General features: G+C 37.6%; 1 protein-coding gene across 1 annotated transcript; it reads right to left on the bottom strand.

The window, feature by feature from the left end:
• Window positions 1-826: 826 nt before the first annotated feature.
• Window positions 827-15,814, bottom strand: LOC122078029 (ALA-interacting subunit 5-like). Its single transcript, XM_042643905.1, has 9 exons — window positions 15,683-15,814; window positions 15,471-15,560; window positions 10,091-10,149; window positions 9,889-9,963; window positions 9,683-9,799; window positions 9,498-9,568; window positions 4,658-4,958; window positions 4,146-4,435; window positions 827-1,197 (listed from the first exon to the last, which is right to left on the bottom strand). The coding sequence occupies exons 2-9, from the start codon at window positions 15,547-15,549 to the stop codon at window positions 1,137-1,139; spliced, it is 1,053 nt and encodes a 350-aa protein (XP_042499839.1). The 5' UTR covers window positions 15,550-15,560; window positions 15,683-15,814; the 3' UTR covers window positions 827-1,136.
• Between the last annotated feature and the right edge of the window lie 260 nt (window positions 15,815-16,074).

The raw sequence follows: 16,074 nt of genomic DNA, 5'->3' as shown, positions 1-16,074 counted from the left end.
CTGGAAAGCACACAATTTCCAAAACAACCCTTAAACCACCAAAAGGATAGTACAAGCTTTATTTCATCATTTACAGATGCATGGGATTTATTTTAGAAAATGAGACATGGATTTTTATCTCAGTAGATAATTTGATGCCAAGTTGATTACCAAGAAATAATATCTGCAGCTTATTTGCTTTGGAAAAAGAGGTGAAAGATCATCTGTTATATGCTCTAAAGAGCCACTAGTATTGTGTATTTTGCCTTCATTAATTTAGGGAGAAGGATAGGCACACTGACCTTGTGCAGCAAGCTAACGGGAAGCACCAACGGAGACATCGGATGGGGCATCATACAGTGGTGGCAGGGGATCATTTAAAGAGGGCAAGAAAGGGACAATAGACATTAGCTTACAACACCCGGGCGGTTTCCAGTGTCCTCCACCTTTTCCCAGAAATTTATAATTTATATTGCAAATTATCATAAATCAAAGGTATGAAATTCAAAAAGTAAGATATCTAAAAGAGGCGGGGTCACTGCCAGGCTCTGTGGCCCTTGCACCAGCATGAGCCACTGAGAACGTATAAGAGCAACGAACAAGGGTCGGATTTTTCATCTCACAGGGGCAGAATGGTCATTTCATCATTCAATGTCTGGGTGTAGGCATCACGCAGCCTGGCAGCCTTCTTTTCCCCTACTTAAAAAATATGCAAGGTCTCACACCAAGTAGCAATGGAAGGGTGATTTTGTGAATAGGGCGCACTGGAGCAGCGAGGTCATCATTTTATGTTAGAGAGAGAAAGGGGTGCTAGTGTAACCTCACTGGTCGGCTCATACAACCTTTCTCTTAAAAGTATATGACATTACTTTGCTCTAACATTAAGAAAAACATAAATTAGGAACAATTACACGGAACATGATACTCAACAACTCAGCCTGGTAAGAGAAACTAGATACAACTGAAGCTCAAGGATTTCTATTTCACAAATAGAACTTCTATTATATACATTCAGGTTTCTGTCCTGGACAAATGATCGCTCATATCACCCTGATCAGACTGTTTTATGGAGAAAGATCCTTGTCCAAGGAAGACTATCGTGGCCCTGCAAGCATTGTGCTGCCCAGGAAATGGAAGCTGGAAGCAAGAACCCGGCCTTAATTAAAATATCCCGCTGGATTTCTGTTCCAAGATAAGAAGGATGGATCCCCCAGCGGCCTGCAGAAAAGCCACCTCAAGTTCAATAAATGTATAGATGAATACTGAACTACAAAAGTATTGTACTATCCATGAAAGAAGGATAAGGTAATCTATTTAATTAATAATATAAGTAACATTGATGACACAATTGTAGCAATTTGAAGGTAACTAAGAAATTTAACACACCTCAAAATGCATCTAAATACTGCACGGATCGAACTTGACCTTAATTTTCTGAGAAGGCTACGGACGGAAGTAAGCAAAAACCACCAACTGGACAAAACCCAGCAAAAAGGAAAAGAGGGAAATTTTACTCTATAGGACTGAGACAAGAAATGTGTGGCAGTTTCATTCTGGAACAAAGCAGGAGATTTTCCTAACACATACCTGATGTAGATAAAAGGAGAGGACGAGAAGAAGTTACAGCCAGCCTAGGCTTTTGGTCTACTATTGTGTGCAGATTTAGGCCCATTACTAATCTTTTTAGTCCTTGAGTAAGGGGAACTTTAATGGCTTCTATTTTTTCCTCTTTTTTTTTTTTTTTAAAGATTTTCCTCTATGTAGTAATAGGTCTAATCAAGTGACTTTTTATTTTGTCCAGTAACTATAAGTGACTTGTATTTCAGTGGACCTTGGTGCAATAGTAAGGTTGCTCCATTGTGACCAAGTGGTCACAGGTTCGAGCCAGGAAACAGACTCTCCGCGAAGCAGGGGTAAGACTGCATACGTTATGACCCTCCCCAGACCCCGCAGTGGCGTGAGCCTCATGCAATGGGTACGCCCATGTCTCCTGCCTAGGTGGTAACGTCTATAGCTGATGACAGCATAGACCTAGGATCAAATCCCACCTGTATACATTCAACCAGCCTTCAGCCAAAAATTTTAGATACATTCCTAGCCAGTTGGTGCAAGGTTTTAAAGACAAAAGCACAGCCCACTGGTTAAGTCTGTGGGAGTCATAAGTCATAACCAAGACCTAGGATGGAATCCTGTTGATGCAGTGCAAAGACAGTCCAAACAGGCCCCTATTTAGTCCTGTTGGTTTAGTTATAACCAGCCCAGCTATGCTCTTTTTCTGGCCATCGACTTCAATCAGAGTCAGGCCCATATATCGGTTATACTTAAGCCCACGCATGTTCTGCTCCTATGTAGCCATCAACCAGCAGCTAGAGAAGGAGATATTTTTTACAGATTTTGTTGGCATATTGCATGGAGGAGGTTTTCCAGAGGATGCTTGAAGATTGTGTGGACCCCAAAAAGACTTGCTTGCATAGTTGTCACAGCGTCAAATCGATCCAAGACGGTGGAGGGGTGGCTAATTGATTTGGCGATGAATCGCCCGTTACGGCATTGCCATGGCAGTCAAATCGCCCATGTGTCATTTTTTATTTTTCTTATTTTCTAAAATTATTTAGTATGCTACTTTTTTATTTCCCCTATTTTCTAAAGTTATTTAGCATGCTACAAGCCTACAATATATACCCTATAACAAATAAAACCAACATGAAGCAACATCAAATCATCAAAAATCAACATAGCCCTATCAAAATCACCCTGCATTTTACAAAAAATCGACCACCTAGTGAATCAGGCGTGATCTGGCATCCATGGCAATGCCTATCAGCCAATGGCGACCGCCATTTGTGAGTCACGTAAATTGTAGCACTACCATGAACTTCTTTTTCTGCCAGGACGCCAAATCGCCACCTTAGGCGTCGCCATGACAACTATGCTTGCTTGGAGCAACCCTTGCTAGAAGATCTCTTATTAGTTATTTGATTAGTTTCTATTTTGTAACAGCTCTTTAGTTGCTAAGATATTAGATAGATATCCCCTCGTGAGCTCTTAATCTCCCCTCCATTGCTTCCTAACTCCTTCACTGTTTCAGGTCATTTGATTGGAGTTGTTCTTCCTTTTCTTCTTCTAAACTTCAGTCTACAATATCAGGTCATCTGGCCATCGGTTGTGGCTGGAATTTGGATATGTTCTTCCCTCCCCCTTCTACTCCATTTGATCCTAGTTTGAGTCGCATCAGATTGGTGATGTAGGAGTTATACCCTTAATTTTCTATTTTCTGGTTTTCTCTTAGTTTCTACTTTGTGTGAGTGGCCCCAGGGAAGCTCTTCGTTTCTACTTCTGTTCATGCTTATTCATCCTAATCTAACCATTAGTTCTTTTTTATATTTTAACCACATATTCACCCCATTAGGACCTCAGTATATGTTCATTTCAGCCATCAGATTTATGGATTGCAAGATCTACTCACATTAAGTTTCTGTCCTATTTCTCAGTTTTTAGGTTCAGCATGATCTGCTTTCTCTAGGTTCGCAAGTGTTTGTTTGTTTCAGCCTAGTTTACCTCATCATTTAGCATCAGAGCTATGGCCAGCAGTGATCCACAGCCCTCTCAGCCACTTAGGGTGTGTGGCAACATTCAAGAAAAAACACTTTTGGTGTTTTTGTGCTTTTTTCTGGAACATGTTTGGAACAGAACATGTATATGATCTCTGGTTTTTTTTTTTTTTTCCTGAATGAATGAACAGGTTTCCAAAAAAAAAAAAAATTCTTGGTGTTTTGGAAAACAGATTGAAAGTGGCTTTTATGGAAAAGAAACAAATTGCAGTAGATCTTAAGTTATTGGATTAGAACAGGAGTGGTAGTCTAACATTTTTTAATAAGGAAATTTTATATCTGGAATTTGCTATTTCCCATAAATAGCAAATTGGGGGAAAATATAACTGAAATTGTAGTGTTTTTTATTAGTAATAATTTCTCACCAGAGAGACAAGAGAGAAGAAAGCACTGTCAGTTGAATTGGATCTATCTTTTCAATTATTTCTCAAATGATATAAGATTTTCTTTTATTTTAACTAATTTCCATGCCCAAAAATAATTAAGATTGAAAGTAAGGGCAAGAGTCATTAACAGCATGGAAATCAATGGAAAAGGAATGTGGAAGTCACTCACCTTGGCTGGAACACATACACTAGTGCAAAGTTTATTGCCAAGAACAAGCAAACACCACCAACTGTAAGATATGCTATGCCCAGGAAACCGTTTTTCCCTCCTATCCAACTGGTAGTTGAAAGAACCAGTTTCTTTTTGCCCTCAAAGCCATAGGTATTATAGTTGTTCTGTATTAGCACTGTTATCTTTTCATGGGCTTCAAGGTCAACCTCTAGCTTACCATACAGCTTTCTGAAAGTTGGCAGTGCCGCAGTTCTCATCCAAACAATAAGATCCTCTTGTTCACTCAACTGTAAATAAAAATAAAAAATAAAAAAAAATAAAAAAATAAAAAGAAAGAAAGAAAGAAAGAAAAAAAGAGATCAAGAGGAGCACATGAAGAAAACTGGAGAGGAGGGAGAGAGGGGGGGGGGGGGGAACTGCTATTACAAGGAAGATTTAGTGTACATCCCCCCCCCCCACCCTTTTTTCTCAAGAATGGTAATTAACATTTAGATTGCTATGGACCTTACAGGTTTACTTGAATTAAGTTTGGCACCGCCAATTAAGCCACCGCTCTGGAAATTTTTAGGGAAGACATCAGAGCCAAACTTATAGTCCTGGTCACTTTTCCATGCTATATTTTTCTTGTTGACTTCTAAGGCCTTGTTTTTTACAGAAAATCCATATGTGTCATTGAACAAGCTCCAAGCAACAAGGCCACAAGGAACAATTGCAGACCCATTAGCTGTGGTAGCTTCAGGGGAACAAGTACTCGTTTCACTTGCAAATGCTTTGCTCCTAAGCTGTTTGTCACTTCTGCTTTTAACATATCTGGAAAAAGAAAATGGAAATATCACCATCCACTAATCCAGAGGAAAGGCAAGGATTTTCCCAGAAATACGTATAAACAGAGCTCAAAGGCACTAAGAAGTAAATATGTCATCCAAACAGGCAACACAGACAGCGTTATCACAGGACCTTGGGAGAGGGTTCTGATATTCTGAAGCAAGAATATGAAGGATGACGTGTCATCCATACAGGCTATACGTATAGGCACATAGCTATGACACGACACAAGGAGCACATTTACGCTTAAAGTAGATTAAATGACATGAACATACACCCATTTTGAAACACCTAGGTAAAATAGCCAGTAATTTTGTTAGCTGAAAGAATACTGACATGGATCTAAAGATTCATTTTGAACCATCCAGGTAATATAGCTAGTAAATCTATTTGGATGAAAGCATCTTATCATGGCTTCTATTGGCTTTATGGAGAATTAGTATTAGGTTGGTTTAAAGTCTACAAAAAAGAAGGGCATACCCGGTGCAAGAGGCTCCCGCATGTGCGAGGTCGGGGGGGCAAGAGTTACACAACCTTACCCCGAGAATGTCGAGAGGTTGTTTCGACCGCTTGAACACCAAGTCTTGTTAGATCAAACACCAAGCAAATACGATGATAAACCAAAATAGATCCGCACAACACAGAGATTTAACGAGGTTCACACACAGGTGTGGTGTGCTACATCCTCAGGCGAAGAAGATGTTTCACTATGCAGAAGAGAGATTACACCCAAGCAGCAGTGAGAAAACTCGCCCTGAAACCCTAGCTCGAAAAACTCCCAAAATACAATAACTTGCTCAACAAGACAACAGTACATTATATACTCTAAGTCGCGGGTCAACCCATCAGGCCGCGGTCCATCCAGTAGAACCATACCATGGGGGCTACACCTCTTCACCCCCATACGAGATCAGTGATGGGCCCAACCCCTCTGCTTCCATCACAAATCTCAAAAAACTTCCCATTCGGGTCGCCACCAAAATATGTCGGAGCGGGTCAATCTTCAAAACGAGTCAAGAATTCGAGACAAATTTAACAGGTCGCAATATTCGTACCTTTACTATTTAAAGTCTTCCTTACAAATAAAACAACCAGCTTGTTAGAGTTCCTCAATTAAAGGTCCAGGCAATCCAGGAGGGAATAAACAAAAACCGAGGGGAAAAAGCTGCAAACAATAATTAAATTTGAACAGAAGCACGTGTAGTTGCTAGCAATGCTGAAAAAATAAATAATATTTGGGGGAATAAAAAAGTTGATGAGCTTCTTGATTATTGATCTAGATTGTCCAAAGATAGGTCCCTAGTAGATTAGACCCTTAGTAACTAAAACCGTCCTACCATCCCATAATTCATGTGAAAAATGTAGATCATGTGATTTGGAGTGGAACATTTATGACCTCCAGTTCATAAATTTCAAGCCATGTAGTTTGTAAGTTGTGAGAGTGATCTATAATAGAAATAAGAAACGTTCTCTATAGTAATGAACAAGGACCAACTCAGCCAAGCAATGGTTGGTATCATAGTTGTCAAGGCGCTAGGCAAACCAATGCGGTCGAGGGGAGTCAAAAATTAAGGCAACACCAACAAGGCGTAGTGGCCAGGATGCTTGGGTGACACTTCGACAACCTTGGTTGGTATCATCCTCGTGGGGTGGTGGAGGAAGAAAAATATAATATACATGTTAAGAAGACATTCTTTGTTTGTAGTACATACAAACACACTTGTACTTTAAAAATGCACCAAAATTTTATAGCTTCTCACATTTGACCCCCTAAAAGAACCTTGCACCACACTCTTGCTTTGCTCCAGTCTGGCTAATTAGGATTAGCTAAGAAAGTTCCAAACTGCCTCAGAAATTACTCATCAACCAGTGAGTAGGGACATCTAAGAAGGGGGGTCTCCTTTCAAGGAGAACCATATCTCTTCTTTTAGGCTGTGTTTTGAAATTGTACTTTTTTTCTTGGTTTGAAATTCTCTTTGTGCTTGGCATGTCCCGCACCAAGAGAAGATTCCATTTTTGAATTTCAAAATTCACCTTGGGAATGGTGAGGTTTTCTTTTGCTCCCAAAAAAAAAGTTCTTGCCAAAAACACAAGAAAACTGAGAAAATACAAAAAAATTTCTTTTCTTTTCTTTTCTTTTCTTTTCCTCTCTTCTAATGGTAGCCAAACACGCATATTTTTTCTATTTTCTTACCATTTTATTTCTTTTCTTCTCTTTTCTAGATTCTCTTTTCTTTTCATTTCTTTTCTTTTCTTCTCTTGGCTACCAAAGACAGCCTTAAGGAAGATATTTGATATTCTTAATGAAATGAATCTACAAAACAAGGTTGATCTTGACTTTCTGTGTACTAGGTCATCCAGAAGATTGGCAAAACAGATAACCACACTTTCTGGAAAATTTCTCACACAGATCATGCAATATTCTTGCATGAAGAAAAGGTAAAGAAAAGAGGTTACTGCAAAAGGGCTCCCCTTCGCATTTGAGTGTATTATAGCATCAGAGGACGAAAATCAGTTCAACCTGTATGATGTAGATAAGTCACTTAATAGGCTTATTTTATTGCAGATAAGCCTTGGGTTGGATTATGTATGTGTTGGGTCTTTGATCCAATGGGTTTTCTTTGTAATGAGCCACTTTAAAGGGGCCTAAAATATAGGTAGAAAATAGGAAAACAGGATTTAATTCATTAGTTTAGTTAGAATCCTATTTTGAGTCTATTTCCTTTGTTATTTCAGTTTGATTCAGTTTAGGTTTCCCTATTAGTGAATGACTAGTTAGTTACCTACTCCATGTTGGAGTTCTAATCCTACTCCATGTTGGAGTTATAGTCCTAGTCCTATTATAAGTCCAAGTCCTACTAGGTGTGTCTAGTTCTATTTGGAAACTAGCTCCTAGTTATGTTATGATTGTTATTCTGCCCTCTTTAAATAGAAGAGCTTATGTACTCATATTTTTAGATTTGAATAATGAATTATTGCAGTCAATTACTTAAATAGTCGGGATAGCTATGGGTGAGAAGCCCGGGCCGAGATAGCCACTCCTCTCCCACATTCCCCTTGTCATTCCTTTACTTTTCTGCAAATTATTTACCGTTATTAATTGTTTAGTGTAAGAAGAATTCAGATCTGTCCAAGTCTTCAAAGTCAGAATCGATAGCCAAGCATTCCCCATTCTTGAAGTCTGCGATCTCTCTCTTCTCCTCTATTATGAATCTGATCAAGGAGCTACTGTTAAGGGTTGTTAGAAGTCATTGTAGGACTACTCAGTCCTCCTCATGAAGCTGTCCAGACTGTCCAGTTGTTGTTTTGCAGAATTCTGTCAATTTCTCTCTCCTAGGTCAAAAAATCAAAAAAGTTCATAACTTTACAACCAGCCGTCAGAAGTTCTTCAAACTTGGGTGTTTTTGTACCCTCCTGGGCCCTACAATTGACCAAATTTGCAGCTCAATTGGAGCTCTATAGACTTGGCCGCACCTCTCTCTCTCCACCTCTATAGCAGGTCTTTCTTTCTCCTATCAGGTTGGGTTTTGGGCTGGTTTTGCTCCTGCATTGCTATTGTATCCTTAGGGTTTATTTGATGGTCTTATTCCCTTGTTTCCTGATCCTATTTGTCTTGTTTGGGACTTTTAAATTGTGGGGATTAATTTCTTGTAATCTACTCCTGAATTACTGTAGGCCTAGAAAAGCCACATTACATAAACAAAAAAAGTGCAAATACATGCAAAAGCTTTGATGCATTTCTATACTTCCCCCTCTATTTTTTACTTTTCCTATATAAATTCGCAATGAACATCATTCACCAAAACCACCAGCAACATTTACACTAGAAAATTTCTAGAAAACCCCAAACTCCATTCTCACCAACAGTTTCAACATTCCACTCGAAGTAACCATTGCTGATAGAAATAAAAAACTAAAAACCCAGGGAAGCATAGACATACATTAGGCCCAGCAGTTTGCCATACAGAAACACCTAATAATGCTGTTTATGTTTAAGTGCCACTAGCTTTGCTTCAAAATTTTTACATAGAAGTACAGAAGTTCTCTTTTCAACTCTATCGAAGTATTAAAACTTCGGTACATTCTGGATTGAGAAATTCATAGTTTATACTATTCCCTTGGATCTCACATCATGATATATAATTCTCACAAGTTATTCGGTTTCCCTCAAACTCACAGATACAAAGTACTGACCCAAATATTTAAGATACTATAGGTAAATATAACAGTTCTACAGATACTGAATTTATCTGGTAGTCAACAACTATTGTCTATACACAAGGTTCCAACTAAGTTGGGAAAAATCGTAAACACCACAACCCTGTTTCAGAAGCCACCTTTGTCCACTGCTAACCTGTCTATCTACCCACACCAATAAAAAGGAGAAATAAAGATGACATGAAGGGGGATGGGTTGGATGCTTTGGGACGATCATCTTTATGAAGAAGAAAAGATATAAGCTTACACAGTATACTTTATAAAACATGTACAGAATAATTTCTAAGAATATGTAAGTTGAAATACCTGCGATGGTTCTGGTAGAAGTTATCAAGCTGGTAATAAACATAAACCGGACTTTTCATGAGCTTTGGGACCTGAAAGAAATATAATCAATTTGTTGGTCAGAATTTAGGTCATCATACCGTAGAAAGGAAACTAAAGAATTAATTTCTCAATGCTCCTAAGAACTGTGGAGGGAATGAACTCACAGTCAAAGTCCTCAAACAGGTCTTGTTAGTTTTTATGCTTCGTATAAATGCAACCATATCATTGCTATACTTCTCTGGAATGCAGTCTTTGTCATAGCGGTCCACAATCTCCACAACCTACATGTGAAATAAACTTCTACCTTCAAATAAAAGATCGACATTTTACAGAAAATGCAAATCCATTGAAGGAATAAAATATATCTTACATGCTCCGATGCAAACAACGAAACAAGACCAATTGGGATGAAAACAACCCCAATAATTATGAATGTCATTATGACCTGAATCAAACAAAGGAAGTTTATGAGAATATCAACCTAAGCAAGAGTAAAAAGAGTCTAGCAAGTAGCAAACAATTACTTATCTATTTATAAGGCCCATATTGAACCAGAATTAAGAAAAACTGACCAATCTTGGTGTTAGAATAGGCTTGCAAGCAGGAATTTCTTGCTGTGAAAACTTAGAATCTGCAACAAAGGGGCATCAAGACATTAGTTGGAGTCGGGTTACCCCATGAACTATGAAGTGCAAACTGGATGTTCATCTAATTAATAATACAACTTGTGCAAATGATTCTTCCACGAGACAATGGAGGTGGAGGGAGGCAACTTGAGCTAATTGAGAACCAAGCATCAAAATTACTGAGGTGAAGTTTTGAAAACACAAAATACCTCAGATCCTGAAAGCACACAAGGATGTTAAGATGTACAAGTGGAAAAGCTAGAAAAGTCAAAATAAGAAGTGAGAAATTCAAGATGACACAGCAGTAGCTCTGTTAGAAGGTAAATTGAAGGGAAGATGTTTGATGTGGCATGGCCATTTGCAATAGAGGCCTTTAAGTGCACCAGTAATATAAGGGGTTATATGATTTAAATTAGAGGAGTTAAAGAGACCAAGGATTAGAACAAAAATTACTTGGGAAGAAGTGGTCAGGAAAGTTATGAAGGGTCAGGCTTGACAACAAAAATGGGCCTAAAATAGAGTTGATGGCAAAACAAGATCTGTGTAGCCCATTCCATGTAGTCAGGAACAGGCTATTCAAGTATAGCTAAGAAGATTTTAAGTTCAAAGACAAACTCCTTCATAGCTTCAAAGAACACAATCATATCATATGCAGATTAAATATGAGAAAGAACTCCAAACTCCCTAAGCAAATGAGAAAATGGAGAGGGAGTCCCACCCATCAAATATCCTTACCAACCAGAAAGAAGTCCTTCATGACATCATTGATGAGAATTGAATAAATAAAAGAGTTTCAACCTGTAATCACATCCTCTGCCTAAACATGAACCCCTTATGCTCCAACACTTAGTCCAACATCCGGAAGCTTTCTCAAATTGAGCTTGACATCTGTACATTTTCTATTGCTTGCTAGAACTGGTATACTCTAAAACCTAATTTGCCACCAAGATCCAATCTATAATTTGTCATTCTTTTAGCAAAACCAATGGGTTAGAGTGAAATGAAGCCTGGAACCTTCTAGTTCTTCTCAGTCTGACTTCTGCAATAATATTATAGATGCTAGTCATCATAAAACCAATCTTTTGCAATCATGTAATCATGTTTGGTCTAATCAAAAACCGAATAAGGAACTTGAACTAATTCCAAAGCTACATAAAACAAAGACCAAGATTGCACTCTGGTTGGCTGCAGAGAAGATGGAGAAAGTAGAAACAAGGTATATTTCTATAGAAATTCCAAAACTATAATTGACCAAAGGATTAGTCACTTTTTCTATTACCAATACTAATTTAACAGACATGAATTCTACTCCTGGCTTCTAGGAGCCAAAAACCTCAACTACGAAGCCGAACTCCAAGTCTAAACCAATTCTAAATTTCAAAACCATTCATTCATTTGCCATGAATAATTCTAAAAGCTAAAGAATGCCACTGCAAACAAAATCTCTTGACCAGTCATATAAGTAAACTCAATTATAATTCGTACACATAGTAGATACATCAGATTCACCTAGTGTTGAAGTTATTGATAGAGAGCTGTTACTTAATAATTCTTCTAATAAGTCTGATGGATGCTTAACATCAAAGTTCCCCTAGATAAAGCTCTAGACAGCAGCCAACTTGAGTGATTATAATTGTTTAAGTCTAGGTCTAAGAGCGGTTCCCAACTATTCATGTAATACCCCATCCCAAGATTTATTAATAAAATAAATTGTGTTGTACCTTGTAGGAATGACATCAAAACTTCTCTCTCTCTCTCAGTGTTATTGCAAGACTCAAAAGGCTTGGACAACAAAGGAAAATGAAAATTACCCTTATTGAGTTGTTACTAGTAAAGACAATTAGAATGATTTTCTTATTATACATTTAATTTGGGTTTAATCCCACCAAGGGGCTAGTAGTCCAATGGTGGTTTAGTGACTTCATAAGGGGGGAGGTCTAGAGTTCAATACTCCCTATCTACTTTGAGTGATATTTTTTCATATTTTAGTTTACAACATATAAAGCTGTAAATTTTTAAACCAAGTAAGGGAAAAATGGTCAATATACATGAAAGTCTCTATTTAAGGATTCCTTGAATAGTAAATTAACTACAGCATCCATTGAAGCTTATTGGCTAAAGTGGAGATGGAGAAGGGTAGTATTGAATTTTCAGTCAAGTGGAGTGAATTGTAATACTTCAAAGTTTAGGGGTTAGAATTAATTATCACAACTTATAGGGGTACCATTAGAATACATGTGTCATTGCTTGAAAGCCATGCAAGAGATAAGCCAAGGGGCAATTTAGACAATTCACAAATCCTTAAATTTAGGCAATGATAAATTGGAGAAGGATATACCTATGAGTTTCTTCTTCAAACTCTACTACTGTGTCAAGAGAAGGAAAAGGAAGAACAAAGAGAAGATGTTGATGAGAAGGAGCTCAAGAAAGGAAGAGGAAGAGCGAGGAGGAAGAAATTGATCAAGGAGGAGAATGAAGTTCTTGTAAAGGATTCTACAACAACTTAAACTTAAATCTAGCGAGGGAGAAGGAAATTGGAGAGAAAATAGAGTTCAATTCTGAAAATTTCTAAGATTGGGAGGTTTTGCTCAATTTAGGCTCTAATCCACACTTGAGTACAGAGATTCCAAAATTTCTAGTTAGTGTAGTGAAATACATATTTTGATTTTAGAAATACTTATGAAATTTGGGTATTAGATGGACCTAAGATGAAGTGTTTATGTCTATTATGGAATGCATGTGAATGGCCTCAAAGATTTGAGCCAAAAATTGGGAATTTCGGAACCAAAAATCCATTTCAGATTTGGATTTACTATTCTGACAGACTTTTCTTCAGTACGAACAGCATAACTTTTTCATATGAACTCAAAATTAGTTGATTCCAAGTGTTTTGGAAACTAGATTCACAGAGCTTCAATTTTGATAGAAATAGGCTATGTCTAATTACGTTTCTAAGTGATTTTAAATTGCACTCGAAGTGAGAGGATAAATTATGCCCGAAAGCAGAATTAAATTTCTGGATAGCTGTTTGAAAAATTATAAAAAATAGACCGCATGAAAATGGTCATAAGTTTTTCACCCGAACTTGGATCGAGGTGATTCCAGCAGCGTTGACTCTAAGATCTAAAATTGTTAAGAAATAATCATTCTCATAAACTATTTTTTTAAGGACAAAAATGTCCTTAAATACAAACCTTGCTGAAAGAATAGTGAGGTGTGTCATTCTATGATTGGTTATTGAGAATTTGTCTTTTTAGTTACTAGAGAATGGTTGACATGTTATCAGGTTGTTGTGCTAACATTATAGCTGAAGAATCAAGGTGACTGATTCCCTTCTTAGATGGTTTCCCCATATATGTCCTTATGATTGTTGTGATGCATTAGCTATGTGCATATAATGATGTTAAGCATGTTGATGCAATTATAGTGTAATTCAATGATGAGATTGGATTGCATATTATAATGATGAGCATGTATTTATGTTGAAAATGCTTTGGGTCATATTATGATTACAAGATATACCGAGAGACATGTTTGGGTGAGACCAGGTCAAGAGACATAATTGGTGAGACCGAGGTCAAGAGAGCGCACAGTGAGGTGCATAGGTGCATAGGTGCCAAGAGACACTTGGGTGAGATCTAGTCAAGAGACGACATGGTGAGGCACCCATTACCAAGAGACTTGTTTGGTGAGACTAGAGTCAAGAGACCATTTGGTGAGGACCAATTATGCCGAGGGGCAAAAGAAAATGTATGGATTAGACACTTTTATAGTTTTTATTTTGTAAACATATTAATTGATAATGATTGATTGGTTTGTTTCATAAGTATATGTCGGTGTGGGATTGTTTTGGCGAGGTTTTACCCATTGGGCTGTCAAGCTCACCCCATTACTATACATCTTTTTCCACAAGTAATGGTTAGGGCCATAGGGCTTGTAAGGAGTCTGCAAGTTGATGGTGAACAAAAGAAGAAATCTTTTATCGTTTTACTTTTTGTTGACTCTTAATGGTTAAGAGAACTTAATGTAAATATTGACCAAGTATGAATGAGGACTTGGGAGTTTGGATTATAAATATTTTGGCCAATAGGGTTTGATCTTGTTAACTCTGATATGTAATATAACTCTATGCAAGTTTTGAAGGTTTAAATGTTTGGGATGGAATGTTATGAACTATGCATGGATGCTTGGTTTTGAATTCTAATCATTTTGATCACCGCCCGCGAGGGCACGATTATACCCTTATCCCAGGTTTGGGTGTTGACATATCAGTCCTCCGACCTGCATCAGATGTATACTCTATTCTACCGTGCATGTACATTTGACTTACACCCCTTGCTAATGTTCATCAGCAAATTTTCTGAAATCCAGGGGTGCCAGATGATTATCAACAGGTACCTTGAAGTTCTTGCGCCCTTGCCATCATATTATTTGTAATCTTGAACTCCAACCCAGAAAGCTTTATACCAAAAGTATCTGCCCAATTGGGGTCACCAATCCAAACGGGGGCCAAAAAGGCGGGAGATCACCTTATTGATGTACATGTACTCGGTTGCAATCTAAGCTTTCTTTGCCATATTTTATCCAAGCCACTGAATCTCCCATTTATGTTTTACAATAAAGTATTCATCAATAATGATCACAAAATAAAAAAATAAAAACAAAACAAAGAAGAAACCATGCATAGCAATGCGTATCATCAAACATAATCGAGAATATGTTACGTTTTCAAAGTTGGACATTCTTAATCTTGTGACTGCTTGCCCCAGCCGACGCTCCTATCAACAATACCGAGTTTCTGATTTATCCTAAGCAAACTGGAGGAATGACACCATCATCCATGATAGTGTTAGAAAAGTAAGATGGAAACCAGAACCCTTATACTTTACAATCAAATGCAACACTACTAACACCCGTTACAACTCCCAATGCCTACCCGCAGAATTCAATCTTTTCTCTTGTCTAATTTACTCAGACAACTAGCATGCAACGCACTAAACCAAACCAAACCAAAAAAAAAATTAAAAAAACTACTGCCTCTCACCTTGTCACTCATACGTTCCACCCATCAAGAAAAAAAAAAGTCAAAAATTAAAATTAATTTCTAGACAAATATATGCCAAATCCTCTGCAAATTATAACAATTAACACCACAAATCATCAATTGATACTGGATTCATCCTAATAACGTGTTCACTAACCCTAGAATCAATTTATAAAAACATGAAAAGGACGACGGAAACGAGCATTGGACATCAATCTCTAAATGAAACTACAGATCATGTAAACCAAAAAAAAATAGAGAATGAGTTCGAGAGAAACTCACATTGAGGTTTCTTGGAATTCCTCTTCGTAATAGAAGCGTTATCACCTCTTCCGGAGCTAGTAGCTCCGTTGGAAGCCATCTCCACAAGATCTAGAAGAGGGAAAAAAAAAAAACCGATTTTCAGATCAAACAACCAAATTAAAACGACATTTAAAAGGAAAAAAAAATGAATCAATCAACAAATCTGAGCAAGAAAACTATTCTTCCATTACCTTTTACCCTTCAGTTATTTTTCCTTTTTTTCCTTTTTGTTTCAGAAAATTGATTCTTTTAAGATTCGCAGCTAAAAATGGCAGAGAATAAGAAGAATAAGAGAGTCTGCAGTTTTCGTATCCGTGAAATTTAAAAGCGAAACCGCAATGTTCGCAGGAGGGTATTTAGAAACTATTCTACCATTTGACAATAATGCCCTTGCAAGTTCCTATATTTGCACTTTTACTTAACGGTCTTAGAGAGCTCTTGAGTCAAAAGACTCAAAACCCGTCAAGCCAACAATGAAATTGAAAAGAACTGGGTTGGGCTAAAGTAGTTCAGGCCCGGTTTAGCATTTTACAGTTTGAGCTTGAGCCTGGTTTTAACTCAGGTCCATTTTAATAGGCTCATA

This window comes from Macadamia integrifolia, chromosome 5 (assembly GCF_013358625.1).
Source record: "Macadamia integrifolia cultivar HAES 741 chromosome 5, SCU_Mint_v3, whole genome shotgun sequence".
In the NCBI taxonomy this organism is placed as follows: domain Eukaryota; kingdom Viridiplantae; phylum Streptophyta; class Magnoliopsida; order Proteales; family Proteaceae; genus Macadamia; species Macadamia integrifolia.
This window is presented reverse-complemented; position numbering and strand designations above follow the sequence as displayed.

Excerpts from the sequence above, each read along its gene's own strand:
- LOC122078029 (XM_042643905.1), bottom strand. The coding sequence starts at position 15,549 with ATGGCTTCCAACGGAGCTACTAGCTCCGGAAGAGGTGATAACGCTTCT. Across the intron at positions 9,569-9,682 it reads CCTGTTTGAGGACTTTGACT|GTCCCAAAGCTCATGAAAAG; the intron begins GTGAGTTCATTC and ends TATTTCTTTCAG. Across the intron at positions 4,959-9,497 it reads TTCTACCAGAACCATCGCAG|ATATGTTAAAAGCAGAAGTG; the intron begins GTATTTCAACTT and ends TTCTTTTTCCAG.